At 32.3% G+C, this 12264-nt stretch overlaps 1 protein-coding gene across 1 annotated transcript; it reads right to left on the bottom strand.

Moving 5' to 3' along the window:
* Positions 1-8273: 8273 nt before the first annotated feature.
* LOC113520506 (THO complex subunit 4-A) lies at positions 8274-11906 on the bottom strand. Its single transcript, XM_026905854.3, has 4 exons — positions 11542-11906; positions 10505-10718; positions 9437-9625; positions 8274-8633 (listed from the first exon to the last, which is right to left on the bottom strand). The coding sequence occupies exons 1-4, from the start codon at positions 11734-11736 to the stop codon at positions 8473-8475; spliced, it is 759 nt and encodes a 252-aa protein (XP_026761655.1). The 5' UTR covers positions 11737-11906; the 3' UTR covers positions 8274-8472.
* Between the last annotated feature and the right edge of the window lie 358 nt (positions 11907-12264).

The following is a 12264-nucleotide window of genomic DNA, read 5'->3' as shown; positions in this document are numbered from 1 at the left end:
GTAACCTATTTTGAAAATAAAAAATACATAGCTTTTATAACTATGTATTTTGCTTTAATTTAAATCATTTAATATTTCGCTACAAGTACATGAATAACAATTACATATGAAGGTATTGTAATATTTCTAAATATTCATTTCTATTAAAAGTTAATAAATTAAAAAAGTACTCAAGTCTGAAGAAATACTAAGTACTCATACAAGTACTACAACTTAATTACTTCTTATAAGGGTTCGAATACTTATTTGAGTTTTTATATACCAATCATAAGTCGATTCATAATAACTACTATATCATTAACAACAGACTTAACACATCACTACCAAAAATCGTGAATTCAATAAATAAATGACAATTAAACAGTATCGCCAGATGGTATTTTTTTTTTCTCCTAAAATATGAATTATATTATATACTATTATTTAAATAATATAAAAAATATATATTTCTGCGTAATTTTATGGATATTGATTTGAATCTATTTAGTTTAGATGCAAGGAAAATTAATTGATCCCCTGTTTTAGATTGCCTTAATATTATATTAATGATAAAGTTGTAACATTAAACAATCTTGTAATCTCTATGATGTTCATGCTTCTTTACACCGTATTAGGGTTAAACGTCAAGTTAAATATCATTTTTGCTCCTTGACTAGACGAAAACGAATAAAAATAAATTATGGCCAATTGTGATACAACCAAAAGGAAATATAAGAGGTCTTCAACAGAGTGTAATTTATTTTTTATCATTTAACCGTTAACTGTCGACTGCTGAACATAAGCCTTACCATTAAGAAGAGTTTTACCAGTAGTTGCTACGCTTGACAGGCGGGTTGGCAACCGCAATTAAGTTTTTAGAGATGTCATAAGAGAGATACTGCTGCCCATACCGCGACCATAAGTTCCCTTAGTCGCCTCTTATGACACCCACTGAAAAGGAAGGGATGGCCCATTCTACACCGTAACCGACACGACAATGTAGAATGTAGTTTAGTTACTGATAAAAAATTACGCGTAGTGATGATCCACGTCGCTATATACATAACTCCTTGAATGGTTGTTTGTTTTTTGTTTGTTTGTACAACTTTTTTATACAGTAAAATTTAAAATTATAGGATACTGTGTTCTTAAAAAAAGAATGAATACAATGGCAAACTTATCGCATAAAAGGAATTTCTTCCAGTTAGTTTCCAGTTTCAATAAATAAAATTAAACTAAAATGAGAAAATAATAGGTATTATAGTTACATGACTAATATTAGATGAGAATTGTAATTAGAAGAATCATATTAACAATTTGTGTATGTAAATTAACAAGTTTGTGTATGAACTTCGACGATTAAGAGCTAATTCAAGTATGAACACTGCCCTCACAGCTTATCATGGCTATACTTAGATATGGCATTTTATTATGGGATTACCCCATAACACTTATTGCACAAAACAAATGTGTACGAGCAATCTTTAATATACAGCCTAGGGATTCGTGTAGACGATACTTCAAGCAAACCAAAATACTTACAGTGACATCTATATATTATTGAAATTGCACTTTATGTTAGAAAACATCCAAAACTTTTTAAAAGTTGCAGAACACTCTAAATTTGGGAGTAGGGATCCCACTAAATTAATTATTCCGAAATGTAAATAAAACTTCTCTATATCAAAGGAACTGCTATTTTATGTCTATTAAAATTTATAATAAAATTCCCCAGCACTTCAAAAAATTACCAGTTAATTATTTTAAATCCCAATTACAAAAATGGCTTATTGACCATTGTTTCTATTCAATTAATGAATTTTTGAAATTAAAAGTGAAATAAGTAACTAATTAATATTATAATAATATTGTTGACACTAATCACAGACCTACTAATACGTATTAATATCAAATGAGATCAAGTACATTAATTGACATGAAATTATAATTGACATATTGTTTTTTATAAGAATTGTTAATTTAATATTTAATACCAATAACCATTATAAATATGTAAATACAAATACATAATCAAAGATACAGGAAAACTAAACTAGCGCAACTACAGAATAACTCGCAGTATTTTAAGACGGGATTTACTGATAGGAAATTCTCACATCTGTTGATAATGAGTTTCAAAGGAGTACAGTTTGAATCGTAAAGGATTTTGTAAATCATTGAATAGTATGGACAGGTAACTCTAAAATCAAGAACGGAGGCAATCATCAGTATCATGAAACCGTATTTTTTCACATGGGTATGTGGGAGATAAAGGGTTAAACAGGATTTGGTACAAGTTGATGAGATATTCTTACGAAGACGTATAAGGAGCCAAATAAGCTGCCTGCGATAAACCGAAACAACATATTTACGTAGACTGTAGATGAATCTGATACATAAATTTTGTAAGTGTTCTAGCTTACCAAGCAATTCTTCAGAGAGATTTAGAAAAACACTGTTGGTATAGTCTAACAGAGAAAGAAGAAGAGAACAAGCAAGAAGAAATTTAGTATTTAGAGGTAAAAAGAACTGAAGGCATTTGACTATGAAGAGTTAGACAAAGAACCTCCAGCTTATTTCATCAACGTGAGAACTCCAGGATAAAGTCTGATCCATAACTATTTCCAGGTTTTTTTACAGTGGTAATGAAAAAAATATGAATGACATTAAAAACAACATAAAGAAAGAAAACAAATCATAATCTGGAAATGAAGTACTAGCCTGTGACTTAGCTGCATTAATTACAAGACTAAAATTTTTAGACCACTTAACAATAACGCTAAAATCTTTATTAATGACATTAACAGCATAAGCAAGATTGTTGATAGAAGCAACAGCATCTAACTAAAGATCATGAGCGTATAAACGAAACAATGATGAGAGTGAAGCCATAATACTATTAATAAAAGTAGAAAAAGGATAGGAGATAGACCTCTACCCTGCGGTAAATCTACTATAACTGCAATCCAGTCAGATCATGCATCGTCCACCTTAACCAACTAACGTCGGCCAATCAAACAAGACGTGAATCAAGAGAGGCAGACATTGATGAATTCAGAGAGCCAAGCACAGCAAGCAGCAGGTTAAAATCAACTGAATTGAAAACACCAGTGTAGTCGAGAAGAACTAGAACAGTTAAGTCCCTATTTTCAATACTGTGTCTCATACCGTCAGTGATTGACAGGTGCCGAGACAGTGCTGTGAGCAGCTCGAGACCTTTACTGGTACTGACTTAAAAATCATTCTTGCTTATAAAATTGGACAAGAGTAGCAATTGTAAAAATGAGTAAAAATTGCATGTGTATAATTGTACTGTATTTGTTTACAACAGAAACATTGTTTGAAACAGTGAAATAAGTAAATTTACAAAACTTAAATATTTAAAATTTAAGTATAATTAAAATTGAGATTCTTCTGCAATTTTTTACCCAAAAGTGCAAATAATATACACTATCTAACACGCTGCGATTATTGACTTGGGCTACTTGGTATTAATTTTTGGGAGAGACTGTCTTAGTGTACTATGCCGCTATACCCGAGGTGGGTCGGCTGGCACCCGGGTGCTGGTACGCTTAAACGACGTAAATTTATCCCCCCTAGTACGACACTCTGTATACATTTAAATTGGCGCTCTGTATACATTAGGTATACGGAGCGCCAATTTAAGTAATTCTCAATCGACGAAGCAGGCGCTGACGAAGGATAAAAGACCACGTGCGTGAGCACTAATTATAACGACGAACACGATGAACACGATGACACGGCGGACATGACACACATGATGACTATAGTGAAGAAGCCGGGCAAAGGATGACACATAAAAGGGTGGCTTAAAAACTGAAAAGGGGTTACGGTGAACGGAGGCAATAAATGAAAACAACTATTGAATGATCTTGATGAGATAGTGAGGCAGGAGTACTAATTTGCTTTTATTTTTCTTCTGTTTTCTTCGGAGGATTTCTCCTACTATTATTGCCTGAGAGTGAAGTGACAAATGGCTCAACCAGCTCTATATTTATATTGGCCTATTCCAATTGGTCAGCAAACCTACGGCAAATTAGCAACCTCGCCTCCTTTATCTCAAACTATTGATTTTCTTAATTCTATCAAAATAGGTACAGTGTACAGTATGAAGCTTACGGCTAGTGGTAGGGCTATTTATTATATAATATAATGTATATTATTTACATGACGTATTAAACATATGTTTTACGCACTGTGCGGCGAGCAGTTTACGAATATTTGGCGAATTTTCCGATTCACAGTTTTCCTCCTCATATAAATATCGGCGGGGAAGCGGCGTGCGGCCTTATTATAGCAATTAAATTCTATTAAACTGTTGTATACATATACTTGATTTCTATCTATTCTATTTATTAACACAAAAAAAATACTACAAAACTATAACTATTGCCTTACCTACCTATTTCTATAAGTTTTTTAGGATATTAAGAAACGATCGGAAAAATGTTTAATATAAAACTATTTTACATTAATACTTATACTATGACTCGATATATTTTAATACAAACTATTTATAAACATTCATTTCAACACCGTACCTCACTGTTTAAACTATAAAAATACACTATTCGAAATTTCTATACAACATCAATCGGAACTATTAAATAGCGACTTGCGCTATTGCTATGCATGATTAGCTCACCGACGAATCGCGATTACTATTACTTCAGTATTTTCTATAAAATTTGCTGTCCTTTTCTGTTACTGTACTGTACTGATCTAACATTTTAACTGTTTCTATTCAATGCACTTTTATATACTACTACCTGACCCCGCGAACTTCGTACCGCCTAACAGTCGATTCATATATTTTTTAGTTTTTTAATACTTATTCTGCTAGCAGGGTCAGCTAGTAAGATAATAAACGATACTAACGTCACTCAATTGTTTTGCCTTCATGGAACCTTTCCACTAGATAACACTTGAATTTTATGGTATGGTATTGAAGTTCAAAGTTCAAAAGTTTATGACTTTTAAGTATTATTACGAATCCTTTGTATGGAAGTATAGAAGTGTTGGTTTTAAACATTTTCAGACAATTTTTAAAAAGTTTCTCTCCGTAAAAACCATCCTCGTACTTCAAGGAATATTCTAAAAAAAGAATTAGCAAAATCGATTCAGCTGTTCTCGACATTTACACTTAGCAACACATTGTTCAGCGCTTCATTCTTATATTATAGATTTCACTGTACTTTTTATGTATTACAAACAATTTTTTCTGTACTATAAAATATTTCACTATCGGATACTAATTATAAAAATAATAATATTACATAACATAATTGCTTTTTAATCAGTGGATGGGTTAAAAGTACTTTTCTGACATAAATAGTACCAAAACAGCGGTAGTGTGGAGTAACTAAGTAATCCTATTAGTAGCCAGACATATCGAAACCATCTACTTGTATGTAGGTAGTCATTAAAGAAATGAACAGAGATACTAGACTCTTTACTTTTAACAAAATACTTTATCTCAAAATTGATACGATTTCCTTTACGTTTACCCAATCACAAATAACACTACACACAACCCTTATGAGTATAAAATCATAAATATTACTTATATGTCTTGCCATATAACCACAAAAACGTACAAAAATAAAAGTAAACTCCCTTCACTATACTTAATTTCCCTTAACCTTTGTTTTAGTGCCATCCATAGCGTATTTTATTATTTTACTGCTCTATGGTTAACAAATACAATAAATTTAAAAAAGTACCCAAATTTCTCTAAGCCCATTTCACTTTTCTCCAAGAATTTCTTTTCTCCAAAATTTTACGTACGTTTAAATTTTTAACCATAATTACAAAAGTACCAATCTAGCAATGATGGAATAAAAACACAATAGTACTTTTGGTACCTAAGTTGCACACTTTACTTACACTACACTAAACTTCACTTAACTATAAAAGAACCCCGAGTACACTAGACGTATCAGTGGCTGTGATATGTCATAATATTCCTTCACACGCGTGAATATAGTATTATACAAGGTATCTTATGAGCTAAGTTAAGATAGAAATTACTTAGTGCTACATTTAAGCATAAGTTACATAGGTCTAGCGGCTTCCACCACAAATAGACTCTTGCCAAAATACTGCAGAATTTGTCAGTAAATTATGTAAATCGAACTTAATTTTCTACCAATATTTGATAAAATTTTATTACTAGCAACACTGTCACTATGAGTAAGGATTCCCATTAATCATTTCCACAGACGATATTATAGCCACGAACATAATAATAAAGCAAACTAAGCATAAGGGACTAAAAGGCACACCAAAATTTATACATCCACGTATACATATTCATTCAAACCAATAAAAATGCCGGGACGAATTTAGGATACATGATTGCATTAATGAACTAATTTTTTTAATATCTTTCATAACTTTAGCTTAACGAAATGTGACAACGAAGCAAATAATTTGCTTACGAATCTTATCTTGGGGGGTTTTTACTAATTGAGTATAGCTAGATCTAGATTTTTGTTTATTGAATTTATCAAGATGAATTAACTAAATTGCTTTCGTCTTCACTTATAACCTTTTACTAATTCCCCATCAGTATATACCGATAGCGCAAATAAATTTATTTATCAGTGTTCCCTCTTATAATATTCTGAGGATAAAATATGCTAATGCTAGATGTTATCCAACATCGATATCGATATCGATAATAAGTTCGAGCCTAACGAGGTGGGCAATATGTGTAGTACAGGCCACATATATTATTTATAGCAAATTCGAAATTGATACGCAGCTCTATTGTTTCCTTTTAGCTTGCCTTCATGGCCCTAGTTTTCTAAGTTCCTTTGACCATTATATATATATATTTCTAATTTCCATCCCTGGTTTTCTTTGACCTGACCTGGAGAGACCAAGGGTTTCGTCTGTGCAATACAGGATCAAGTGGTTAAGACGAACAATTACCGAAAGCACATTCTGAAGGATGACACTGAGGACATCTGTTAGGCATATCTTTTGTTAAAAAAATGTTCATCGGAACATGCAATTTAACATAAAACTTATATATTTCTTTTATCACATGATTCGCCTTTCTATTATCAAACTATAATATTTAATAAAAAATAATAATAATTATAGTAGTAATTATAACCCTATTCGTTTCTATTTTGATAATCAGAATGGCCAAACATAACGAGAAAAGGAAACTTGTTTTCTGTACATTGGTGAGATATCCCTGACAAAGTCGTGTTAGGTGGCTTGTATGAAGTGTGCTTTGTTATCTCCTAGTTATATACTGTGATATGGAAGTCACACAAGAATGGTTGTAAAGATTTTTACATTAAAATTTGAAATTCTTTTAAATACATACATACATATACATATCTGTCACGCCTGTCTCCCATTAGGGTAGGCAGAAACAATGGAACGCCAAATGCTTCGATTCAAACAAACCTCTTTCGCTTCTTCCACATTCATCAATCTTGTCATACACGCTCGTCGGTTACGGGTACTTTTAATTTGGCCCTTCTTCAGCACGTCGCCTATTTGGTCGACATACGTCCGTCTAGGGCGGCCCCTACCGACATCTCCATTCATTCAGAATTTGTTTCCCCAAATTCTTTTAAAATTTAATTAAAAATAGATTCTAGAGTAATATAATTTTTTTGGTGTTATAGGATTCCGTGTTAGTAATGTGAATTATGAATCTCTTGTCAGTTCAAACTCCACGTGGTCTTCCATGGAAACTATCGTGCTGAATTCCAGTTGTATTTACCATGAGTTAACTGACCTGCTTTTTCATTCTCATCTATCATTCCTCACTGGTGCCTCATCAGCGTATATAGTTTTTTAATTAATGATAATGAAATGGTAACCCCGCCCTCGTTAACGGTCTACGCTAATGGGGCACAAGTGAGAGATGATTAGTGATGATGAAAGCAGGTCAGTTAGTCCATCGTGAAGAATTCCACGATGGTTTCCAGGGGGGAACTGCGTGTAGGTCAACCTGATAGGGTGTATTGCTAGCATTGGGTCAGCTAGACCCCTCTACTAACAATTCTTTTTCCCCCCAGCATAAACTATGAGCGCAGACGAGTTACCATTTCATTATCATCTATAAAAAAAAACAGCCATAGTAGTGGCTGGTGGGTTAATAAAAAGATGATAATTTCTTCTAAGTTATAACCACACTTACTGACTGTGACTTTTAAAAAATTCATTAAAATAATAATTCTCAATAATTGTTCTGTATTGAATATGGATGAAAAGGATTATTAATAACTACAATAATAATTAAAATATCTTTATCAAATTGCTATTTATTACAAATTATATTTTATAACAAGTCTTGGCAGCAATTTGATGTCAAAAACATGAAATATTCCTAATGTATACAAAGGTACACATCAAATTATTCGTCAATTGCACCAAGTGTTCTTTTAATAATATACTGATGCATTTCCAAGTGTCCTTACACTTCCACTAAAAAGATCTTTCACTTCACTTAATTTCTTTAACATAGGCATCAAGCTCTGCGTCCAATTGTTCAGCAGTGGGAACAGGACGTTTGCCACGACCGGCCCCACCGCGCCCTCTACGTGCACCTCCTCCTCCACGACCACCACTGCCACCACTTTGGCTTGGTCTATTCCCTCCAGCACCTATATATGAAAATGTTATAATTAGTTGTGGCTCTTATGCATAGATATAAATAGTAATTTCAATTATGGCAATGCATGAGGGGCACCATGAGCATAAGAATGAATTTTATTAATCTCCATGCTGCTGCTTACATCTATAGGCAATAGTTACAACCTTAGATCGGATGTATGTTCAGCTAGTTTGCCATTCTAAATATCATCAAAAAACAAAGTACAAATCAAAATTTTAATTCATAATTTATGTATCTGGCAACCTTAAGGCAGATATATAAATTACAAATTGCATTCGGGTATTGGTCACCAATTTTAATAATGTGTTTTAAGATAATATATGCACTATTGCAAAATCAAAAAATGTCAGAAGTCATTTAAATCAGCTCAATGATAATTGTAAACAACCATCATCCAGTGACTACAATAATCATACAGTGTGGGGAAAACATTTACAAAACCAAAACATAACCAAGTAGCATAAATGTAAATAGACAAAGAACTGGGAGACAAATTTCCCTTTTGTATCAATGACATTCTTGCAGGTATTTGTAAATCCTATACTAACTTATCAACACAGGAAAACTAGTAAGTCTATAAAGCGGAAGTTTGGAACATTGGTTTATTTAGCATCCTTGATAAGATTTTTTGAAAATTTCAACTTAAAACAATACATATTAAAGGACATATGTAACAAGTAGTTAATTTATATATTAACTTAGAAATATAATTATGTCTACAAACTTAATGTTTTTAGACATATATAGTTGCATCTCATAACAATCTCATACACCTTATACATTTGCACATACCTCTATTTAAATTTCGCCTCATTGGGCCACCTCCACCACCCATTCGACCTCTATCTTCATTTCGGAAGCCACTAATTTCTGATGTAGCCAATTGTATGTTCATTGCCCGTCCATCTAATGGTACTCCATTGTATTGTTTCATAGCCTTTAAAGCATCTGCTCTTCTTTCGAAAACAACATCAGCAGTTCCTAAAAATAAAGATAATTAATATTTTAAGACTATATATACATAAAAAAACTGATTGATTATATTATACTAATATTTTATTCAAAGTGAGCACTTTATTTACCAGTGACGAGTTTACTTGGCACTGCACTAGCATGTAGGCATGTCCTCCTGCCACAACTATTTATTACATTATTCAATTACAAATTATTTCATGACCAAAAAATCACTTTTCTTTGTAATTAGATTTTTATTACAATTTTAGTTTAATTCTAAAGATTACAACCATGAGTGAATTCTCAGTTAGCAAAGTGTTATTTTACATCATTCAATATACAGTGCACTAAATTTAAGTGTGCTTAATTTGACCGATTACATTAGATAAACATTCAGATTTTCTCCATGCCACAGTATAGGAAAAAAATGAAATTTCTTAAAAAATGGCTAAAATTTTTAAATTTTTTGTTTTGCTATAATATTGTAAACTTTAAAGTAAGACAAAATTTATAAATTTTGTCTTACTTTAAAGTTTAATGACAAAAAATGTTTACAATTATACTGTAACAATAAATATTAGGCACTGAGAGCTGGCAGGTGTGCTAGGGTAGCTAAATAAGAGCATTATGACAAAGCAATATTTAGGTTCAGTATATATATAAAAGGTTATAAAGGTAAGGTTAGGTTTAGTATATATAAAAGTATAACTTCACATTTTCCTGAAAGCTCGCATATATAAATATATATTACACAAAATCTAGTATAAATACTCTACAAGTATTATACATATAAGTTCATTAGAAATGCAGTACAAAAAGGATACACAGACTAGAGAAGATAATGTTCACAAACTGATATTATGAATGTGAGTAGATATAAGTATAGAAATTTAAACATATGCTTACCCAAAGATCTACCAGATCTATCATAATGAACAGCAGCACTTTTAAGAATGCCAAACTCCGAAAAAAGTTCTTGAATATCAGAATCTGAGACCCCAAAGTCCAAATTAGAGACTAACAACTTTGTAGGACCAGTTGTGATAGGACCACTTCTTTGAATCTTCTTGTCACCAAAGTCACTGAACATGTCATGTTTCCATGTGCTGTTTACATCACCCTGAAATAGGTCGTCCTTCATAGAGCAAGCCAACCGGCCACTCCAAGGCTCTTTGAGTATGATTACACTCAAAATGCATGGTAAACACTTTTCATATAACTTTCATTATTTTACTACTATTTAAAAACATTTTTTTTTTTTTTATAAATTACAATAAATTCTATACAAGACAATAAACATTTAATATCTTCAAATAAAAGTCCATTATAATACTAGTTCCACACCAATCACACAGCACTGATACTATATCCATATGGAAAACAAGGTGTATTGTTTACAGTTCAACATTTCACACATTGTTGTGTAAACACTACATGTGGAGCATCTTGATCCAGAGACAGCAGTTAACAGGCCAACTATGAATTGATATGTCTGTAAGATCTGCTACTTAAACCGGAATCTCCTCAAGTTCTGCACAACTTGGCATAGATGGCTGGTTCCAAAGCACAACCAGACGGCTTTTTTACGTAAAATTGCTTACAAACGCCAGACATCTGGCCAATGCCAGCGGAAGGCAAAATTCCCACTGCCGCCACACGAACATCATAACATACTATTTAATTACCAATTTTAGATACTCCCAAAGGTTAAGTTGAAAAGGCTGTAAGTAGAACTAACAATATTGGAAATTGCAACGTTGAAATTGAATACGAGGGCATATAGATGTAGTTTCATAAACTTTACTTCCAAAAACTACGCCGTCATTGGAGATTTTCGGCAGTTCGGATCGTAAATTGTTGAACCTAATAAATACAGTGATGCGTCACTGTACCACGTTTGTCCGCCATTTGCAATTATTTATTCAGCTAATTATTGGATTTACCCTAGTATAATTCGTTGGTTTGGTTATGCTGCCGCGATTCCTGCCCCGTAGCACACCACCAGGGCGACCATTACGGAAATTTCCACGGCCAGGTCTTCTATTTGAATCAAATTTTCTCCCTGCACCACCTCCACCTCTGCCCTTTTTACTAGCTTTTATTATGTCGTCTAAAGCCATATCGATACGGTCAACCATTTTAAAGTTTATGTTAAAATAATTTTCTTATACAACAGGAAAAATGTAGAACAATGCAGATATTTAAAACAAAATTGAAAAGACACTAGCAAGATGAACACGAAGGAATAATATAATATAGTTACAAGATGGCGACGCCGCGACAAGTTTTTTTTTTTAATTTTTCCACAGAACAAATAATGAGTATATTTGCTAAGTACAAAAAACTACATAGAAGGAATGATAAAAACAATATAGAAAATGTTATACAGCCGTATAACCGTATCCAATTCAAATACAATCTGCTTGCATACTTTCTACATAAACTGTGTGGAATATATAATCTAGTAATTGAAAATTTATCATTAACTAATAATTGACATATCAAATATTTTCTGTACACTAGCCTGCTATGAATTGACAAAAATAGCAACTGATGGTGTATCTTTCGTCCTCTTTTTACTAATTATATTTGCATAAGAAGCAAGGAGCCAAACATATTATTTACAGTTTATATTTTACTATTCCTTCTATGTTATTCCTTGTTCT

This window comes from Galleria mellonella, unplaced genomic scaffold (genome assembly GCF_026898425.1).
Source record: "Galleria mellonella isolate WM207_F2 unplaced genomic scaffold, CSIRO_AGI_GalMel_v1 utg36, whole genome shotgun sequence".
Lineage (NCBI taxonomy): Eukaryota > Metazoa > Arthropoda > Insecta > Lepidoptera > Pyralidae > Galleria > Galleria mellonella.
The sequence above is the reverse complement of the archived record's forward strand: the minus strand, read 5'-3'. Positions and strand labels throughout refer to the sequence as shown.

Bases quoted from the DNA above. Each gene is read 5' to 3' on its own strand.
- LOC113520506 (XM_026905854.3), bottom strand. From the start codon at position 11,736: ATGGTTGACCGTATCGATATGGCTTTAGACGACATAATAAAAGCTAGT. The intron at 9,626-10,504 runs GTAAGCATATGT...CTTTATTTTTAG, and splicing joins TAGATCTGGTAGATCTTTGG to GAACTGCTGATGTTGTTTTC. The intron at 8,634-9,436 runs GTATGTGCAAAT...TTTCATATATAG, and splicing joins GAGGCGAAATTTAAATAGAG to GTGCTGGAGGGAATAGACCA.